The sequence below is a fragment of the Numida meleagris genome, chromosome Z (assembly GCF_002078875.1).
Source record: "Numida meleagris isolate 19003 breed g44 Domestic line chromosome Z, NumMel1.0, whole genome shotgun sequence".
In the NCBI taxonomy this organism is placed as follows: Eukaryota; Metazoa; Chordata; class Aves; order Galliformes; family Numididae; genus Numida; species Numida meleagris.
In genome coordinates, this window is record NC_034438.1 from 51,021,825 (window position 1) to 51,044,743 (window position 22,919).

The 22,919-nt window shown below is 39.5% G+C and overlaps 2 protein-coding genes across 2 annotated transcripts in view; both read left to right on the top strand.

Moving 5' to 3' along the window:
* Positions 7,188–18,050, top strand: RIOK2 (RIO kinase 2). The gene is made up of 10 exons (XM_021381202.1): positions 7,188–7,564; positions 7,938–8,076; positions 8,954–9,070; positions 9,989–10,164; positions 10,591–10,679; positions 12,571–12,762; positions 13,147–13,239; positions 13,600–14,127; positions 14,605–14,698; positions 17,733–18,050. Exons 1-10 carry the CDS (start codon positions 7,499–7,501, stop codon positions 17,892–17,894), a joined length of 1,656 nt encoding a protein of 551 aa, XP_021236877.1. The 5' UTR covers positions 7,188–7,498; the 3' UTR covers positions 17,895–18,050.
* Positions 20,780–22,919, top strand: part of LIX1 (limb and CNS expressed 1) — a 28,088-nt gene continuing 25,948 nt past the window's right edge. Inside the window, exon 1 of the mRNA XM_021381147.1 lies at positions 20,780–21,040. Coding sequence (XP_021236822.1) covers positions 20,959–21,040 — 82 coding nt within the window. The 5' untranslated portion in view covers positions 20,780–20,958. The remainder of the gene's footprint in view (positions 21,041–22,919) is intronic.

Below are 22,919 nucleotides of genomic sequence, written 5' to 3' on the forward strand. Positions count from 1 at the left end.
TTTTAGTTTAAAACCATTTCCCCCTTGCCTTAACACTATGCCCATGTAAAAGTTTGGTCTCCCTCCTGTTGATAAGCTCCCTTTAAGTACTGAAGGGCCCTAATGAGGTCTCCCTAGAACCTCCTCCAGGTTGAAGAAGCCCAACTCCCTCAACCTTTCTTCACAGGAGAAGTGCTCCAGCCCTTTGATGCCTCCTGCATTATCATGTTGGTCCTTGACATCAGAGGTGATGTTGGTGGTATGGCAGTAGAGATTGAACCTTCCCACCAATATCCCATTACATTTTGTTGCCATGTGACAGATGAAGAGCATCTCAATTAGCTAATCTGTGCCAACTGGAGGATTATGACCAGGGAACTGTATGCAGAGCTGCGTATCAGCTTCAATGCATAGGAAAAGATAGGACTAGAGGGAATGGCCTCACGTTGCACCAGGGGAGATTCAGGTTGGAAACTTCTTCTCCGTAAGAGAAGTCAGGCACTGGAAGGGGCTGCCCAGGGAGGTGGTGAAGTCACCATCCCTGGAAGTGTTCAGGAAACATTCAGATGTGGTACTAAGGGGACATGGTTTAGTGGGGAGGTATTGGTGGTAAGTGGATGGCTGGACTAGATAACTTTCTAAGTCTTTTCCAACCTTAGTGATTCTGTACCTGTCTACTGAACAATGGTGGCAACACTGGAATATTGCAAAATTTGCACTAAGTTTTTCCTTGATATCTGAATATGTCATGAACCCACCAAGCTAGAAATAATTCACCCATATCTAATAATTCACCCAAATCTACCTAAACTACTTCAATACTAGTGTCCCAATCCACCTGCTGATTGCTTTGATGTTCTTTTGTGGCTTGACTCTTGTGTATATGGGCATCTTCAAGACATTCTTGTACAACAAAATTTTTCCTCCCAGGCAGCAATATCTTTCCATAATGCAGCTGCCAAGATGAGTTTGCCTCTGTGCTGCCAGTTGCTCTGCTTCCTTGTGAAAGCAACAGAGCCTCAAGATCATTGAAATCTTCCATGCCAAGAATTTTCTCAAATTAATTTTTGTTTTTCAGCTGATATAACTCAGATGTTTTCATGAATGCAATTAGCAGAAAATACACTCTTGCTAGTCTTTAAACACTATTAACAGAAATTCAACAACCCACAGCCACCTCCATGTTTTGAAGGTAGCTTATAAATTGGGAGGATGGGAAGGAGAAGTGGAATCCCTAAAATGTGTAATTTTAATGTCTGGATACATTCAAATCAATCAGGGCAGAGTGGTAACAATTAGTTTTTAAAAATGCCTGTTTCTACGGTTTTAGCAGTAGCTAAGACTCTAAAGTACTCTATCTACAGCGAGTACCCTCCATATAAGACTTCTGTATGGCTGAATTGCTCATCAGTCAGAATCAGAGACAGAGAAGCTAATAGCATTTGTGATGAAGATAACAAAAGAAAGAACCAAGGATTAGGTCTGGGTGAGAGGATACAAGCAGAATAAGATGAAATACATGGAGGACTGGGGAAGACACAAATGGGAGGAGGAAGATATATACATAGATGGATTGTCCACAGAATCTAAATGTCAGTCCCTACCAGGCCTGGACCTATATTGCCCATTTCTGACACACCTTTGTTGTTCACCAAATGGAACTGAGACCTGCCTGCAACCTGTTTGTCCCTATTCCACATTACTTTGTAATTCTATAAGAATCTCTGGACCTCATTATGGATAGCATCCCTCAAATTATTTTTATTTAAATTACGATACAGTAAATAATGCAAAGCTAAAAACTGACATAAAACTGGGCTGCTGTACCAACTTGAATTCAGCCTGCATGTGTATTTTTATCACAACAGCTTTTTTACCTGACCTCACTTTACTTCTCACAGTGGGCAAGACGAGGTGTGGAGACAGAACCCTCTGGATCAGTATCCTAAACCAAGCTGCAAAATATCTCCTTGCTAGAGAAGCCAGACGGTCTGCAGGAAAACCAAAACTACAAGAGCAAATAGAATGATTTTGATATCATTAGCCTAGTTCTGACACAGTTCACAGCTTTGCACCAGAGTACCTCAAGGGTTGAAGCAGTAGTATAAACTCAGTGTCTCCAGGAGACTCTGGAGTCTTCTTTATATTTGAGGTCCATGAGACTTCTTGTTTCCAACTAACTGCGATGGTATGTATTCACTACTACATCTAACTTCAGTGGCAGTTCTATTCTATGTCTAAGGTTTTCACAATCTCACACAAACTGTAATACTGTATTTCAAAAAAGATTAATACCAAATAGCAGAAACAAAAAACAACAGAAGGCCCACATTATTCATTTATTACAAGTCAAAGAAAGATGAGTATTCAATAGAAGTGATATGAAATAAAACATTTAATTAAAACGAATAAAAAACATCCAAATACCTTAATACAAGCCAGAAACTCCTAAAATTTTGTTAAGACAAAGGTAAAGGAGTACAAACTATTCTAGCCACTTGTGACTTTAGGGCTGCAAGCAAGCAATGCCCTTTCTCTTGTACTAAAGCCCTCAGTGCAAGTGATCTCAAAAGGTTTTTGATGCATTAGAACAGAATTGTACTCCAAACCAGAGTTTAAATTCTTAACCTTTGCTATCCCAAGCATCAGCTCATTTGAATATCACAATTAGAAGTTATAGCTTGTGTGGAAATCACCACATCTGATATTCCGTTTGTAACTTGTCACCTTGCCCGCAAGGACTACTTTCCGTCCCCGGCCACCTCGTCGCATTTACACATCAATATGATGAGCGGCAAAATGGCGTTTATTGTTAAAAGCTACAGAACTATATAGTATATCTTATCTTTTACTAGACTGTTCCAGAAGCTCACACAGGCCCCTGGCCAATCATATTGAATATCCCGCTCTGGCCACTCACTTCCGAAAAGCCATACACGGAGTTGTTGTGCCCTTTGTTATGAAAACAAAGAAGGACAGCCTCTCCTTCTTACGTCATGGGTTCAAATAGAGTAGGTGAACCAATAGCAAGCATATGCGGAAGGGCCTTCCCCGTCACATACCCGAGTGCCCCGTAACACGCCTGATACAACAAGCTTGGGTCTTGTACCTCGATGCAATGTAATGTTCAGCTTTACAAACACTTTTCACTTTGAAACAGTATGCATAGTAACTCCGGTAGATGCACACAGTTTGGGAACATCTTACTAAGGAATCACTGAAGATGCTGACAGAACAAAAACTTCCATGGACAGTATTTTGAGGGAAAATAGTAAAAAAAAAAAAAAAAAAAAATTCAGCTGATGACAACAATTATTAGGAAAATTAATTATGTCTGAGCCGTTAAATCAATCTTGAAATATTTGCCTTTCACTTCATCTTTTAATATAAGGCCTTCTAGCATTCAGAACATTCTGTACATTGTGGAAAGTGGTGAAAATGAGAATGGCAGGTGCTTTTTAAAAAACAAAAGCAAAAAAAATTACTGTTAGCAAAACATTAAGGTAAACAAGAAGATGTAGAATGCCAACAAGGTTAAAGCTGGTATCACAGCTCCACAAAATAAATTATTCTGTAGCCACAATCAGAATCCTTTTTGCCTCAAAGCTGGAGAAACAGTAACACTAACAAAACTTTGGTTTCTGAATACAACACACTATTACTGCAGGACCATGCCAAGACTGTCCCTGCACTCAGTAGAAACAAGTAAAATTTTTCTCTTGCACAATACATTCTACAATACTGAATTAGAGTTGAAAAGTTCCCATATTATCAACTCTGAAAGTATCCACTACCCTGATATAACAGCCTTTCAGGAGGCTGTGTTCAGCCAAATGAGGGAACAGACCCCAGGCAGACCTCACACATATTGGACAGGCTTAATAGAAAGCGAGCTGTTTGACCACCAACTAAGGTTCATGAAGTGACCAAACATTTCCTTGAGAAGTGCCAAATGCTGGTCTGAAATTCCAGGTATAAACATGTAGGTAGCATACAGCCACCACTGTGGGCTCCTGCACACAGCAATCACTTTTTCTACTAATTCAGACACCTTAGCAGTATCCTAAACTAGAAACTGTAACATGGCCACAACCTACTCCCTAAGGAGCTCTTAACAATTTTTATTTGAAATAAGATATTTGCAGCAACAAAATCACTAAGCATTCATATTTATCTTGAGTTTCCTAAAACTGCAATGAAAGAGCCCACTATACGAACTGCACTGTTCAAACCTTACATTTAACTAAAGCTTTGGGGGATTTATAAGGCTATCCTTAGAAGGGAAGGTGCAGCATTTGTACACTGGGCATATACTCTACTATTCATTAGAAAAGTTACAAACACCAAGCTCTTTCTGTTCCCACATTGATCATTCACGTACACACAGACACACACACACATATAAAATGGGTGAAAGCTGTAGTGCTTAAAAATATAAAAAACATAATGGTCCTGTATACATTCTTTGTAATGTCAACCAGGACCTTAGAAGTATACTTTCCAGTCAAATGTAATCCTATTTTTTTAATTTATTTTAATTTTTACAGTGCTTTTTAACAGTTACTTAAGTGTAGAAGTTTATTTTGAAACTCCTTCCGGAGAAGTTTCATGGTTAATCTTCTGACTTTATGATCAGAAGGAATTTTATGAAAGTTATGAAAGATTCCTTTTTCAGCTGTTCATGCTGAAAATTAACATCTTAGTTTCCAAGCTCAATTTTCAAGATGCATGCATGCAAGTTCCTAATACAGTTGTATGGTACACAAAATTATACTTTATTAAGAGTATAACAGAAGACTTGCTGCAGTCAGAATCCTATACAAGGCTGCAGTAGCTCATACCAGAGACAGACTCATACTCTAATCAAGTGTCAAGTATTTTATATTCAGTCCTACTATAAGAGTAAATTCAAACAGCCACTCTCCTAATTAGTTAATTGTACAGTAGGTTAATGTCCTCTTTTTTCCACTGTGAGATACTTCACTTGGATACTCACATGGTCACGAGTTCCTGGCGTTTCAAGCAGTTTCAAGCATTTTATTGAACTACCTCATTTTTCAAGGCTGCTTGCTGATGATACACAAGAGAGCTACTAAGAATGCACCATTCTTCATCACAAGATGTGAGAACGTGGACAAACTAAAAATAAAATCTAGCCAAAATAAACAAATCAAATTTGTGCATTTAAGTCAAGTGTATTACTCACATACACTAACTGGCTAACAAATATTTCACCTCTTTTGCATCTCTTTTAATGTTTTCTTGAAAATGTAGTGCAAATACTGAGGAAACAAATGCAGTTAAATGACTCCTAATTACATTTTGTTTTTCACAGCCTAATAGCTCAGAACATTGAGATTGATTAGAACGATTAGATGTTCCACATGCATATTATACTACTCATGTTTATTCCTCCAAAGCATCTTTACAGCATGAAAACCTATATGAACAACCAGAAGATAATCTCTTTGCCAAGCCATCTTGCAGGAATGGAGAAGGGATGGGAGGGAGGGGAAGTCAAGTGAAAAAAAACAAACAAAAAACAACTTTAATTTTGTCTACACTTTTCTAAAACACAACTGCCTCCACAAAGTCAGCTGTTCACACTTTACAGCCACCACTCCATGTAGCATATGGATTACCAATTACCAACTGGTTTTGACTATCCAATCACTGAGAGACCAAAGAACCTTTTAGTTGGCAGATCTGTCCATCTTCATGCTAGTCTTGACTAGCATGTGCAGCAAGGCAGCACAATGACAGACAGTAACAAACAACATAGATCTAGAAAGGTGCAAAAGTCTTTGAGAAAAGATATAGAATGAATCAAGCAGAACTACCCTAAATAAATTGTTCAGTGCCAGTCAACACAGGTACAGAACAAAAGGTGACCATCAACAATTATTTCATAGAATCACAGAATGGATTGAGTTGGAAGGGACCCTTAAAGGTCATCTGGTCCACCCCCAATGCTGTGGGAAAGGATATCTTTCACTACATCTGTTTCCTCAAAACACTGCCCAACTTGACTTCCAACGACGGGGCAGCCACAACTTCCCTGGGCAACCTATTCCAGTATCTCACCACCCTCATCATGAAAAAGTTCTTACTTATATCCAGTCCAAATGTAGTCTATTTCCATTTAAAGCCATTGCTTCTTACTCAGTCACATTCCAATTATAAGACATTTTTGTATATTGGAAGGCAGAAATAATTTCATCACACACTTACTGATGTCCTATTAGAAAAACAATGAAAGGATAACTAATTTTTCATTAACTTTGCAGAATAAAAGAATAAACTAAGCTCTCATCACTGCAAGCTAATATACAATACAGATCAGTGCTATGAGAGCAGTAAAAACATTTCCCATTTGGTAAACATGAGTTTAGACCACCAGCTCTCCTTCAAAGTGTTTGGAGCGGGAAAAAAAAATTCCAGCATTCCCAGCAAAAAGTTTTTCTGTCATTTTGCTTTTAAAAAAACTTGATAAAATAATCTAAAGTGGCTATTGCCAACAGACTGATTGATAGATCTTCAGGACACTTAAGCATTCACAAAGACTTTAATTTACCAATATGCATTACAACAAGACTTTAAGAGATCACACATCACTGCATTTTCAACATCTAGGTTGGTTTGGGTCACGCCTAAATAATGGCAGAGTATTTCTTGTGGTGTTCCCCAGTAGCTCCTTAGTATTACTTGAAAATAGATGTAACACTTTGAACTATAAGCCTTCAGGAGCAATGGGAGATCAAATCGCCCTCTGCTGAGCATGGAGACCACAAACACTTTGATGAAAGGGCAGAAGGCCCTCCACCTATCCCCAGGAGGCTGGTGAGCAGCCCAGAGCCAGCAGCTGCGGATGCACCCTGAAGGGAAAACAGAGGCTGAGACTGACTGTAGAAGAAGAGCCGGTGCTTTAGTTCCAAGTATTGCCCCCTAACAACACGCAGCAGGAATCATTTCCTTATGTACTTCTCTCTCTTTTAGCCCGAGTCCTCCTTAGGGCAATGAAAGGAACCCACAGGAAGAGCTGGCCGTCACCGCCACAGCAGCCGCGCCCGGGTTCGAAGCCGCGACATACAGTGAGCCCGCCTGTCAGACGCAGGCACACTGGATGAGCCTCCTTTCACTTCCGGTTCATGGGCAGTCCCCTGACTCATGGCCTTATGCGGCCTGTGCGCACGTGCAGTTGTAGCCGGGATTGTGAGCAGTGCTTCCGCTGGGGAGTCGGTCTAGGCAGATACACGTGCGACCCAGTTAGCTCATTTACAGTACGGGAAGTGGTCGAGCCAGTCTCGGAGCGCAGGTCTGATCTGTTTTGATTTTGAGCCGTTTACGAATCAGTGGCCAGCTAAGCACACAAAGATTCGGCTGAAGACACGAGCGTCTATGCAGCTGCCAGGACCCAGACAAGCCGGATCCGTGAGCAGGCGGTGCCCTGGGTTCTGCGCACGCGCAGGAGAGGCTGAGGCGTGCTGCTGTGCGGGCTGGGGGTTGCGCCGCTGACGCCATGGGGAAGCTGAACGTGGTGATGCTGCGGTACCTCTCCAAGGAGCATTTCCGAGTCCTAACAGCGGTGAGCGGGGTAGGCGGGCGGGCGGGGAGGTCTTGTCGTCCTGGCACGGACGCGCAGGCTGCTCGCCTGGCGCCCTGCCTACCCGAGGAGTGCGGGAGGGAGCGTTCTGAGCAGGCAGAACTGCTCCTCCACCCGTCCCTGGGACCGAAACCAGCTGACTGCCCGTTTTGTGATTGGCACTGAACGAGTTTCAAGGAAAAAGTTGTTAAGACGATAGTACGGTACGTATGATACGGGCGATATCGTATTTAGCATATGTAAAGCATTAGTGAAGTCATTCGTCTGAGAGAAGTGGTTTAGTCTCGAGGAGAATCTGATGCTGTTCAGCTGCTGAGCACTGGCTAATTGACCTGTTTTCCATTTTCCCTTTCAGGTGGAAATGGGAATGAAAAACCATGAAATAGTTCCTGTCAGCTTAATTGCTTCTATTGCAAGCCTGAAGCACGGTGGCTGTAATAAAATCTTGAGAGAGCTGGGGAAACACAGGCTCCTGGCTTATGAACGAACTAAAAGTGAGTTTGGTTTACTTGTTGGGCTATTCATGCTCCTTCTAATGCTGCAGCACCATTGCTTGGCGCGCACACACACACATCTGGAGCACTTGATAGCCTCAAGCCTCTCTGGAGTCTAGCCTGGGAATGTGGTTTCATTCAGCAACAGATGATATTGCTATCTGCTGAATTGCCGATTCCAATAGAGTTGATAGGCAGAAAAGAGTGGAAAAGAGAGCAGTTAAATCTCCTTTACTCCATTACAAAATTCATGGAAGTATGAAATAACTGTCAGGTAATATTCAAATGCATACAGAAATCAACCCAAATGTGTTACAGTTTTATCATAGTGCACAAACTGGAGAAGACTGCAAAAATCATCTGATCTTCACCTCAGCAGAAACAGTTGCTAAAGTAGTTTTTATTCCTTTCCATGACAGGTAGTTGTTTAGCAGGCCCTTGCCCATTTCCTTCAACCTTGTAGTTGCATCTCAGTTTGAGTCTGCATGAAATTCCTTTCCTTTTTGTCTCTGTTCTTCAGGGTTTTAAGGATTGGTTTAGATCCTCTCAACAATCCTTAATCCCTGCTGTGTTTCCTAGATAATTATCTTCCAAAGTAATGCCATTTCCATTCCATTTAGAGTATTGTACTTGCTTGTGGTATTGAGGAACTGATAACATGTCTGTCTTTTATCGAGTTAATTTCAGTAAGACTTGAAGGAATTTAAACATTCCATCAGATTTGGCTGATACTAGCCAAGAGGGAAAGTAGTACTTGAGTATTGCGTACCATGAGCTCAAACAAGAAACTAGACTAAAACTAGTTTGTTTGTTTTTTTTTTTAAGGTAATGTATCCATAATAAGGAATGAAATATTTTGTACTTTATTTTTATTTAGTGGTCCAGGGCTATCGGTTAACTAACGCAGGATATGATTACCTTGCCTTGAAAACTCTGTCTTCCCGGCAAGTCATCAGTTCTGTTGGAAACCAGATGGGTGTTGGCAAAGAATCAGGTAATTCAAAAAATGTTCAAATTTTTTTTTAAGGAAATACATCAGTATTTTTGCTTGTATTTTGCTAGGAACTTGATAAATTTATCTCAGGATAGTCATCTCAGTTAAACTGTTAGACACCAAGATCTGTGGCTCACTTCATGAGGCTTTTGTCTGCACTTGATTTTTTTTTTTTTAATAAGAGTGTTGTTCTAGTTCAACCATTTTGTCCAATTTTTGTTTCATCACTTAAAAGATATTTTGCTGACAGATGCCAAATGTCTCATGCTTTATGAAGAATTTTGAACTATTGTATCAAAAAGACAATTTCAGCTTTTTCATCCCACCTAAAAAATAAAATAATGTGAAATACAATCAAAACTATTGGACGGCTGTCTTGGTTTCTGTTACATATAGATTGTGATCCGGCACAGCATGTCTCTCTCATCATTTAGGCTTGAGGATTGTTGTAGACAAATAGTAAAAACGAAATATGAGCTCATTGCTAGATTAAGAGGTTGGTTCCTTGGGATTTCTTTCCAGTCAGTAGAAAGAAGGCGGCTTTTCCAGCGCATTATAAAAAACGCCAGAGTTTGGCATCTGAGCTGGATTCCCCTGCTTGGGAAGCTTATAGTTCCACGCTGTACAGGTGGCCTGGAGAAATACCAGTCTATCCTGATTGTAGGAACCTGAAGTCAGAGAGCTTGAATTGTCTTAGTTACTCATTCCAGTTACTTTTACCTCCTGGTCTGAAAGATGTTTCAGATAACACCAGTATTTCTACTAATGGAGCACCATAATCTCTTCAACAATAATTTCTTCCAGCTCAGATCACTAACAGACAGTATATAAATTTAGCTCTCTCTAATGTTGGGATAGTGTGGTAGACTTTGCTGATACCATTTATTTCATAGATCTGTGCTGCTCTTTCTCTTCTAGATATTTATATTGTTGCAAATGAAGACGAGCAGCAGTTTGCAATGAAATTGCATAGGCTTGGAAGAACTTCTTTTCGCAGTCTGAAAAATAAGCGTGACTACCATAAGCACAGGCATAGAATGTCGTGGCTGTATTTATCCCGGCTAGCAGCAATGAAGGAGTTTGCCTACATGAAGGTAGGTGGCCATTTGCACAGTTTCAGCAATGGAGTAATAGACTGAAAGATACTTCTCAGATTATCTTTTCATCGCTTTGTATTTGCAGTATGGTAGAATTTATGCTTATTTTCCTAGTGGACTTAAATTATGCGTTTCAGAGAACATCGATGCTATGCTTCTTGTAGAGTGTCCAGTGATAAGGTGAAGCCTTGCAGTGAAAGTCATACGAAACTGAAGCAAGTTTTCTTAGAGGATTTCAGTTGAATGTTGTTATTTTTGAACAGATAACATAAAGCTGTCAAGTGATCTGAATCTTAATGAAGGCATTTGAGTAATCTGTAGTATGCTTCCACCCTAACATTTTGTGGTTATTGGAGGTTGTCATATATGTAATGTTTTCTTAACCATTTTCTTCTAATTTTTCAACATGTTGACTCTTTCCAGGCTTTGTATGACAGAAAATTTCCCGTTCCAAAACCTGTAGACTACAACAGACATGCAGTTATTATGGAGCTCCTTGATGGCTATCCTTTGTAAGTATTGAAGCTTGAATTCTCTGTTTCACAGAAACACTAACAATAATAGGTTTGCTAAGGCCGCAGGCATTGCATTTTTCCTTATCATGTAAGTGAATTCTGACCATAGCAAAGCTGCTTGGCCTACAATGGCTAGGGTCCTGTTTAGTTATAGACCAATTTATCTGAATAAAAATATATTATTTGTTCAAAGAAACTAGTGAAATAGACTTAATTTCTTTGAAGTATGCAATACACTGAAAGAGCAGTGTGATGCAGATGTTAGCGGTACAACTGATTTCTATGCAGAAATTGTTTAATCTGTTGTATTCGGTATTGAGTTGTATATTCTCTGCTTTCTGAGATCAAGTTCATGATGTGTGCTGTAGCAATTCAGGTGAGATTACAGCTCTCCTATCCAGAGCTTGCCCTTAAAAAATAAAAGGGGGGGAGTGAGGCGGATTGTTCTGTTTACACGTATACTCTTTACTGTATCATGTATACTCTTTTTTTTAAGAAGGATTACTTTTCTTGAATTGTTCAAAATGTATCAGTGATTTTAAAAAAGAAATTATGTGTGAATGAGTGGTTTGGTTTGTTTGCATGAATGTATTTGACGCTCTGTAAAATGTAGAATAGCATAAATACTTATCCAGAGATTTAAAGTACCACAAGCTAGAACAAAACAGCCTATGTTTTGATATGATAATGAATATCTAAAATAGGTAGTTTAATCAAAAAGTGATTATCCCAAAGTATAACAGTTGAAGAGAAACACGGAATAAGTGCTTTTTAAGACTTCAGTGTATTCTGAATCCCATTTGTTTATTAAATAATTCCACATCCATCCTTTAGACAGAATGGCCTGAAGTTCCATGTGGGCATCTGCAGTGGAGTTTTACCATGCTCTCCCTGCTCGGCAGTTTTAATCTGAAGGAGATGCTAGAAGAAAATTATTTCAAATGAACAACAATCTCAGCAGATACTAGTTAATGTGACTTACAAATTCAAAGAATAAGGGATATATTTTATGATATAAGTAAGGCCTGTGCCGATGAGAAATATCACCAATTAATTTTTCTGCCAGTACAAAAATGTTCAGCAGCAGCATAATGGAAAGCTGCTGGACTTTGCTTGTGCTTTCTTTTAGTATTGTGCAGCTGATCCTCTCTCATAACACTGTAGTGTTGCATTCAGGTCAAAATGTATCACATGAAAATTTTAAGTTCTGGCTTCTCCTTAACAATTTTTGGTATAATAAAACAACTGGCTCTTTATGCTTTTTATAAAGAGAAGATGATGTGTATTTTGCCCATTTCCAGTACTTTGTTTTCATTGATGTGTATTCTAGAGTGTCCTAAGCTTTTTACATTTTGGATTCTCACCCCACCTTCCAACTTAGTCTTGAAACTATGTTTTTCTGAATGAAAATGTGAGCCATTTGAATACAGGAATACCTCCTGTTTGAATACAGGAATTCCTGTTGTGAACTTAGACTTATCTAAAACAATCCAGACAAAAATTTGCTAATCCGTTATTTAAGTACTGCAGTACGACAAAAGAACTGATGAGAGGACAAGAGACTATTGGTATAAGTTGAAAAGCCTGAGTATAAGGAGAAACTTTCTCCCCAGGAGGACAGTGAGGCAGTGTGGCTCAGAGTAGTTAGGGAGGTTGCACAGTCTTTCTCCATCCCTGGAAGCTTTTGACCCCTGTCTGGGGAATTCCTGATGAATCTTGTCTGTTCTCAGAGCTGAGCTAGCTTTGAGGAGGTATCGGAGTAGAGACCTCAGGAGCTCCCTTCTGACTGGAATTACTCTTTCCTTCTGTGAGATTTAATTGGTATACCTTATCTATATCTATTAATTAAGTCCTTCAGAGTTCAGGATATTTTATTTGGACTTTCCAGGTGCCAGGTGCGCCAAATGGAAGATCCTGCCTCTGTCTACAGTGAATTAATGGATCTAATTGTAAAACTTGCCAATCACGGTTTGATTCATGGGGATTTCAATGAATTCAATCTTATACTGGATAATGATGACCATGTCACTATGATTGATTTTCCACAGATGATATCAACATCACATCCAAATGCTGAATGGTAGGTAAAAAGTTAATGGTATTTTCAAAATAGGTAAGTTAAGCTCTGATAAAAGCAGTCAACCATGCTTTATTTTCATAGCCTTCTTCTACCGTTTTTATCATGTATCCTGAATAACATTACAAGTACAGTTTGATTTATGAATGAGTGGAAATATCGAGGATAAATTTATAATTGATTGCTTCTCAACGAAAATGATTTATTTTAGTTAAGGAATACTTAAACTGTATGCTATTTAGCTTCTTAGCTTTTTCTCCAGGTCCCTAATAAGTCATTAATTTTCAAATAAAATGAGTTAAAAACAAGTACACAATAAAATTTTGTCATTGCAATAGATTTAATTACTTTGATTCTTGTTTTTGTACATTTCCGTCTTTTGTACAGGTATTTTGACAGAGATGTTAACTGTATTAAGGAGTTCTTTAAGAAACGCTTCAACTATGAGAGTGAGCTCTTCCCAGAATTCAAAGACATCAGGTATATGTCAGTCTGAGTTCTTGCTCAAAGGGGAATTGCATTTAAATCAGTGTATGTCAGTGCACCCTTTATTTTTCTGCTTGCACAAGTATAATTTAAAGCCAGATTATATTTCTGTTGAAATGAGATTATTTAAGTAAATAAATGCTGGTCTTGGAGATGGAGTCATCTTCTGTGGCAGTTTGCTTCTGTTAGGCCATGTTCTGCTAAGTACTCAAAGCTCTGCATTATCTTGTATGTTTCAGCAGAGTACACTCTTTTTTAATAGAATGGTAATTATAATTTATAGTATTTTATGGCATGTCCATAGAATGATGATTTAACATATTAAAAGAAAACCTACTTTTACTGCACTTTCAGAAGAGAGACTTCTCTTGACATAGAGATTGCTGCCAGTGGATATACAAAAGAAATGCAGGAAGATGATGAACTACTTCACCCATCGGGCTCTCATGAGGATGATTATACAGCAGAGGTATCAGAATTTGAAGAATTCACTGAGAGTAACCTCAAATTCTTCAGAAGTAATCAGGAAGATAATGCAGAATTCATACATGAAGAGGATTCTGAAAGCAGAACCTCTGAAGATGCAGTGTATCACAGTGAAGTGGCTGATGCCACTGAAAGTAGTGAAAATCTACAAAGACTGAGTATGGCAGAGTTGAGTTCTGCCTTAGATGAGGTTGAAAGGCAACCCATCCATTGTAAATGCAGTGAAGATCCAGAGAGTTGTGCAGCTGTTATTTCGCAGTGTGGAAGGATGCTTGAAGATACGTCAGAAAATCAGACAACTCAAGGAGAGCACTGCATTGATAAGGACAATGAAGATGATGAATGCCCTGATCTGATTGACTTGTCAGCTTTAAACAGGAAGTTGAAGCCTTACAGGTAAATATTGATCTTTACTGTCTAAGAGTGTGTTTCCTGCACTGCCTCCCAGTAAATGAAAATCTTTCAAGTTGTTCAAAAATGACTGCTCTTCAGCCACCAGAGTTCAAAGTGCAAACTAAAAATTCAGTTTATTCTTAAAATGGTGCATTAATATATTTCCTGATGATTGGTATTGTACGTGTAATGCTTCATATGTATGATGCAGCAATTCTCCTGTCCGGTAGTAGTAACAGGCTACTTTTCATGCGTGCAATATACAAGTGCCTATTGTGCAGTAGTTCTTCCTGTCATAAAATGTCTGTGTTGAACAATTAGTGTTAATGTTTCAAATGGAAATGTTCTGTAGTACTTAGATGTTCTGCTAGCAGTTTTCAAACTGCATCTCAAAAATATTATAACTAAAATGTGATGATCATAAACACAAAGGGTGTTAATTTTGCTAGGTGGAATAAAACATTACTTTACATATTTTAGAAATGAAGATAATATAGCTCATACTGCTGAGAACAAGGCAAGAACAAGGACCACATCAGTCAGCAGTCTTGGGAGCTGTTCAACCATTCCACCGGTAATTATTACTGTTATTATTGCATTATAATCGTCTAGGTAGCTTTGAGACCGCCTTAAATTTCGTGTAGCCATTAGTAGGTATTTGTAGAAGTATCTAGAATTATTTGGCTTTCAGTGATTACTACCACGTACCTCTCTGGTTTGCAGTCCTATGGTCATAGACAAATGGGACTGATAATTTTCTAATTGCTGACATGTGAATTATATCCAGCACTTTACTCCATTTGTTGCTCTTTGCTCTATTACAAAATCTCTACACTTGTGTAAGCAATTTTAATTTGGCCAGTAGCAGGCATATACATACATTCTGTTCATTCATTCTTACTAGAAATGAACTCTTTTCCACAATTAATTTTTTTGTATTTTAGAAGTGAATATTTAATAATTTGAATTTAACTTTCAGCATTATATAAATCAGAAGGTTTTGCAGCAGAATTTAATGTATTTTCTTCAGCCACAGCCTATACATTAGTACGGCTACGTCTGTTACATTTTAAAAGTACATTTCAGTTTTGAAGGGAAGAAAATACAGTTATATGTGTAAATGAATGTATCAAGAAATGGCATTCTTGGAAGTTGTCTCAAGGCATTGGTACAGGACTTCACATTTGTTAGTCATCCGAGTTCTTACTGTAGAGAGTGGCCTTGTATCTTCTTAAGGAGACAAAGAATTGGATTTGATTTATGGAATTGGGTAAAGAAGAGCCAGGATGACCTGCCAGGAGTTCTTTAATCTCTGGTGCATGCAGTCTGATGTGTTTTTTCAGTTGTTAGATTTTTGTGTTGTTTTTTTTTTTTCCTCAGTTTGCTAACTAAAGTATGCAGAATTTCTTTCAATTTCTACAGAGATTACCTGAAATTATACTTTTGTGCACCGTTAGGTGGTAGCAGTGGTCATGATGTAATTCTAGAAACCTTTCTGAGTGTTTAGAGGGTGTATATTTATTCTGTACGCAGACACATAAAACTTGTTAGAAAGTACTCAAATGGCATGTACCTAGAAGCATAAAAACACTTTGGCAGAAGAGGCTTTCAAGAGATTCAGCCACATAAACATCCTGTTTATCCAGCTTACCTTACATAATTATTCTGTTTGCATGCTCACATGCTCAGTGAAATGATGTTTCTGCCCATTGGTAAATCTTATTTGAAAGTTTGAATGCTTGAAGTAAATGCTAGAACTAACGTGAGGATATGTATACAAGCTATTTGTAACATAAGGATATGGTTACAAAACTAAAACGAACAGAGGCACTGCAGTAAGACTGTTACTACTGCTAGTACTTCTCTGTTCCTTATACAGCTTTCTCTGTGGAGAAACATATTAAAACAGATTTTCAGATTAAACACGGAGAAGGAATTCATATGGACATACATAAACAATAGTGGTAATAGCAGTATGTACAGTCATAACTTGGAGTATGCCAAAACAAAACCAGTATGAGTTAAAGAAAGTAAGATATTCCAGACAAAATAAAGTGTCTAGCTGTGCTTGTATAAATCTTTTAGGGACTCTTCTCATTTAATTTAAGGAAATTATGTGAACTATCAAAAAACTTAAATGTAAATTTGTTTACTCTGAAATTTTTCTCAGTTCTTGCTTCTAGTTAAGTTTAAGGTGATGAAAAAGACAAATGAGACCCGCACGCTGTGGTTGAGCAGTAGAATTTTGTGTATTTACATTATGGTTACATATCAGAAATACCTGGTATGTGTGTTGTAAAATTTCTTCTTGCTTGAACTATGAAGAAAGTCATCTGTTCACTACAGTGGGAGAAGTAGAGAAGCCTTCTTTCAGGGCTCTCCCTATAAAAAGCAGAGAATAACAGCTCTTTTGCTGACAGAAGGAAAACATCAGTGGACCAATTTTAACTAATTCTGATAAGTTCTCTTCGGGAATTTTTAATGAATATTTTTAAAGAGAATACATAGTTAATTTCCAAAGAGCTCACTGTTAAATTCTGAGGCAAAACAGACACAACATAAACAAGATTAATGTAATTTACTGCCTATTGATAACATTAAAGAGCAGTGAATTACTGAAAGCAAACTAAAGCTACCTTTCCCCCACTCACCCTCCTCTACGTTCTCCCCTCGGACAGGACATGTGAAGATGCAGTGGGTGCTGTGGTCAGCCCATGGCACTTCACCACCGCTGCTCCTCCCTTGTGGGTCCTCCCCACGGCTGCTGTCCTTCCCCAGGCAGTCCCACAGGCCACAGGTCTCCCAGCACCGCTCTGACACAGCTCCATGCTTTCAGGTTCCAAAGGACAAATTTACAGCTGTAACTTAAATTATGGATTGATTTTTTTTTTTTATTATGGATACCTTTTGCCCTCATGATGTGTAGTAGAACTCAGAATGAAAACAAAAGGGTAAATAGCATGAAATTTCATAAAACTACTGTAGTCGTTTTTAATTGGTCCATTATGATCCAGGCCCTTAGACTGTTCAAGATATTACTTAAAATGCTACTTACCAGAGCCAACACTAAAAGAAAATAATAGCCAGATAATCTTATACTCCTTCAGATGCTGTAGCCCTGAACAGTGTAGCATCAAACTGGACTCCAAGCCACAAACCCACCACGTGGACCTTTTCTGTCGCAGAAGTTCTGCCCATTCAGTCAGTCAAACCATTGTATGACTGTCTTACAGGGAAACACCTCTGTTCATCATTTCTGCTGTCAAAGGGAATCATGTTTTCATGAGAACTTCTTGCCGCTCTATTAGATAAAGGCAAAATTACACAGCAGTCATAATCTCTGGTACCAACCAGGGGCTGCCTGCAGGCTCTTGTCGTACAAGGAACTGGCTGAGATTGCCCCAGGGCCACGGGATCTGTGCAGCACAGCACAAGGCTGAGGGCCGCACGGGGCAGGCCTCGGTACACAGGGGTTAGCCCTGGCATGGATCACCAGCTCATTGTCACACAGTGGTCTCTGGTCAGGATCCCTACTGCATGTCCTTATTACTAGTGAAAATACAGGATCACTGTGCTGTGTCTTAACTGAATTGTGTCCTTATTTGTAGGAACTGGTGAAAAAGAAGATAAAACGTCAGCTGACAAAACAACAGAAGTCTGCTCTGAGGCAACGACTGCAGAAAGGAGAAGCAAATATTTATACCAAACAGCGTAGAGAAAATATGCACAACATTAAGTCAAGCTTGGATGCAGCTAGTTTCTGGGGATAATTTATTAAAACTACCATAAAGCATCAGAAAACAAATAGTATATACAGTTGAAAGAGTTTTATTAATAACCAATTATCCTTTTTTACAATGGAACAACAGATCTTCTGTACAACACTGTGTTTTTCTGGAAGCTAATAAATATCTTTCTTGTTCCTATGGTTTTGTTTGGAGAGTTTTCTTTTGTGTTTCTAGTTGAAACCACTGACTGTAATTTAAACTAAATGTAGGTGCAATCTTTTACTGTCAGAAATTTCTATAATTATCTTGTTCTAAATTGATTTTACTGTGTGTATATATAGATCAAAAATTTTCCACTGGGCAGAGGATTCCTTTTTAAAATTTTTCTTCCTTTAATCTTAAAGCTAATTTTTGCAATGACATGAGGTTTAAATGCAAAAATGTGTTGTAAGCATGTTTGGCTTAATTAAAAACACAAGGAGATATGAACCAATTGCCTTTCTCTTCTACTCCATAATCTTACGGAGTTGAAAGAATCTTTCTTGTGAACCTGTACGAAGACCATCAAACAATACAACAACATGCATGCTTTGATCTTATCAATACTTACTTTTTTTTAAACCTTCACTCTAAGTAATATCACATAAAAATCTTGCCCGGAAAGAAACGTAATAATAAGTACTGTACAGATATGGCAGTCACTTGGGTTTTGGATGTACCTGTGCACTTAGCGGTAAATTTAATTCCTTCAGTAACTTACATATAGCAGTGAGAATTGTGAACTTCTCTTTTCGGAAGTATTACCGTGTCTTTTATTATGTTATATCCTGGGGCTCTGAAGACCTAGAAAATCAAATGCTTTGATCTATCTACACTTGAGAGGTGAGGTAGAGCCCTCCCACAGAAGGATAACTTGGTGAAATTTAAGTTATCAGTCTGTTGTTTCCAACATCTTATGTCTTCTATTTGCCTGGGGAAATCAGGAACTTGAATGATACTTCTGATGTTATGTGCGCACATCTGATGCTATCTGTTCTACTTTGCCCCTTCTACTTGATACTCAGCTTGTAGTTTGTTGAAGAACTGCAAGCTCTGTCCTGTCTTGAAGCATGCTCTTGATTTGAAAGTTTCTAGCTTTTGTCTTGCTGTTAGAATACAAAAGCTAGTATTGCCAGCATCTGGACATGTCTTTAAAACCATGGCAGGCCAGTGGAGATGCAATAGATTCGTGTTACTTGTAGCATCACAACGGCGGGAAAGCCTGGTGACAGAAGGAAGTCCAATTAAATCTTAGATGTAAGTGATTGCAATCAAGATATGCAAGCCTATTTCCTGATGCAGATAGAGCTCATTTTATCTGGAGCAGAAAAGTGACCTAAGTTAGTTTAATTACATTTCTATTTTAAACATCAAGGGGGGAAAACATCCTTTTATGTTTCTAGGCTGTTGTCTATTAAGAGATGGTTTCAGTGACAACAGTATTTCAGTTGCAGTTCTTGCCTTAAGGTGGGCGCATGCTTTTGGCTTCTAAGTTTGAATGTTTCACAGTGAATGAGCTATTTCTGGTGCATGACCTTAAGTCTGTGCTGGTAATGGGTTCCAAAAATATACAAAGGCTGTCCGGTTTGATTCAGCCATGTGGAATAGAAGGGGTGATGGAAATCTTTGTTGTTTATTTTCAAAATGTTCCTTTAAAACACCCATTAACTCTTTCAAAGGTACTCTAATGGATGGTTGTAAGTTATCATTGTCATTCACTTTGCCAGACATGACTCTTCTGAGACTGGCGTTAGGGAGGGAGGAACAGCCTTGTGCTTACTGCTTAATATATCTTTATTAAGCCTTTTTTTCTTCTTTTTTTTTTCTTAAAGCAGCAGAATTCCTGAAATACCTGAAGTCATCAAAGGTCACAGTGACGTTTACATATACAGGGAACTTCAGAGTGCTACATAGAGTGAACTTACGGAAATACAGTGGTTTGGACAGTAGCGTTATTGACTGTCTGCAAATTGACATATTCAGCGGCAAGGAATGTGTGTGGGGGGGTTGTAACAAAATCTGCTTAATGCATTTAATAAACATGATGCTGGTTCATTATCTTCTAAGCAAAATTTGAAAATAAGGAGTGGATATACGTGGTACTATGCACTTGTTGTATGCAATGGTACGTCTTAAAACTTGCATGTGATAAAGGTACAAGTGTGTGTTGTAGTTTCTTACAGCTTTACGCTTACTTACACTTTCTTACTTAGAGCTTTTTTTCCAAAACAGTAAGACTTTACAGGAACTGAAATAAACATGTTCTGTACCAGCAGCGCAGCTCCCATGGGTGCAGCTCGTGGCTGTTACACAAATATGCGTGGCAGCAGCGTGTGTACATTCATACTTCAGGCTTTTGCCATCGCATCTGTGTCTGTCCTGACTGGAGTGCTTGTTCATGCCACAGCACTTTTCTCTTACATGGAAATAGTTTAACTCACTGGCGTTTTAAAACACACTGTAGATGGAGTGAGGAAAACAGATTAAAATTCAGTTAACCTAATACATCACAAGTTTAATTTTGCTATTTTAATTCATTTTCCACTTCCATTAATATCGAAGTCCCGTTCCTGCTACAGAACTAAAGGAAGAAGATCATGGTTCCTGCGCGCTGCTTTTATTTTTGAGCAAGAGTCTGCACGCTACTCCCACAATACTGAGTTTGGAGCAGCTTTACAGCTTCATGGAGCATTGTGTTTTCAGTCTTTTCCTACAGTTTGAGAGGCTGGGGGAGTAAAGGAGTTTCCTCATTCATTCGACATAAACCAGAGCGGTCTTTGCTCCAGTCTCCCCGCCGAACCTGCAGGTGGGTGCGTTTCGCAGCAGGGAGCCGCGCACTAAGCCTGCCAGCCTGCTGTGCAGCTCGTCAGCTCAGCGCACGGCAAAGAGAAGCGCGCCGGGGAGGTGGACCCTTGGAGTGCCTTGCAGTTCGAGGCAGTGCCCGATTGGGAGACGAGGGGAGATTCCTCAGGAGCCCGGTGCATCAATGAGCTGCTGCAGGAAGGCAGTGCGGCTCACTCGGGCATGAGGACAGCTGGCGGCCGCTGTCTGGCAAAGCAGGACGGAGATGGACAGAACCCTGGAGTCTTTGCAGCTGGTGATGGCCCGAGTTCTGCCTCACAGAGACCCTGCCCTGGTGTTTAAGGACTGTAAGTACCACGAAACGGCCCGGCTTCCCTAACAGCCAGGTCCTTATTTAACTGTGTTATAGCCAAGAGAGTAAGAGATGGAAGTAACTAACCTGCTCCTATCTGTGTGTGAATCGCAAGCTGTAGTTATTTAAACTGCCCACCGCAAGCAGTGTTGCTGGTTGCTTTCAGAGTTTGCATTTCACAGAATTGATTCAGAACCTTTTCATAGGATACTTAATTGCATTCCAGCAGCAACTCCTGGTTAAAATTTTTGCTAATTACAATCCTGGGAAGCTTTTTGTCAGCTCCCTTCCTCCAGTAATTAGTTTGTCCTGTTAAACTGCATTTCTTTTTAACTAGTGATTCTGTAAAACTCAAACAAACAAACAAAAAAAACCAACTAAATACCACAATCTTTATACGCAGATGCAGTGCAAAAAGATGTTTTCCTGCAAGCATGTGGAATTTGAACTTTTTTCTAGTTTCTGACTCGCCAGTGGCTGCCCCTTTCCGAAGCATGCCACAACTGCTTGCCTCGCTGTGCTCTCTCCCCTTCTTGTTTTACAGACTGTGTAAATGGGTTCTGAAGTGCTTTGCAGCGAGCGCTGCACAGCCAACTGCTCTCTTGTATGCCTTGAAACAAATGGAGTTGAATGTGGTTCACATAGTGGAAATACAACTATTTAAGTTGGGCTTTATGATGAGCACAGGGCTGTACATGGAATGGAGCACTGTTTAATTGGCAAATTTTCATAGAACACATCCACACTGCCAGATTTCACATGGTGGAGTAGAACTCTGCAACAGACTGAGCATGCAATAGCAAAATCTAGGTGGCAGTGGGGTTGGAACCTGACAGTCCTTGGGGTTCCTTGCAACCCAAGCCATCTATGATTCTATGACCTACCTCAGTCAATCATGTAATGCGCAGCCAATGCTGGGATAATGTTTGATTTTTAAGAGTTTTTTTTCTTAACATTCAAGTCTAATTGTCTTTTGCTCTGACCTAAGGTGCGCTGCAGAGGCATTTATTTAATCTCCATTCGTCAACAGCTATGTTAGAGTTATTAAAATGAGTCTCATACAATCGGCTGTTATCTTCTCCCTTGCTGTGGAAGGGTTAAAGACTTCAAGCACATGACTAGCAATGGTCCTGGGCAAAAAGCTGGTGTACTTCTGCACTAAATGTTTCTACTTGCCAGATTCTGTGCTCAAGTGCACAGAAAAGTGAAGCTGCTCCGTAGTTGCCTGGGAAGAGTAGGAGTGGAAAGACACTGCTCCCCTACAACTGTGGTGTAAGGATCTATCCCCAAACCTAAGCATTCACCATTAGTGTCTCAGGCCCCCTCACAGGAGATTTATGTGCTGGGTAGGACTGCATTACTGCTGCAGCTTCAGGACCACACTGTACAGTCTGTGAGCGTACACACATCACAGGAATAAAGAATTCGGGGGGGGGGAGGGGGGAGGCTGCAGGAAAGAAGGCATTCCCTTTCACAAGTTACTGCGGGTAACCAGTTCCAGCAGATCTACTTACAAGGCTTTTATTGACAGTGCATGTAGAAGCTGCTTGGACAGCACATTGTCACCACCCACAGATCTAAGGCAGGGAGAGATGGTTAAAGCAAAACAAAAGTGCAAGTGGTTCAGACTACTATTTTTCTTTAGATTTTCCGAGGTATGAAAAGAATTCTGAGGGCATTCTAATATATCTTGAGGGCTGCTCCAAAAGCAATGCTTCCTATTTTTATTGTGCTGGCCACCAACATCAGAGGTGGTGTTGGTGGTACGGCATTAGAGGTTAAACCTTCCTACCAACATTCTGTTACGTGTTGCTGTGTGACAGATGGCAGCCAAGGGGCAGTCTGACAAAATGGCGTCTGACATGGAAGCATGC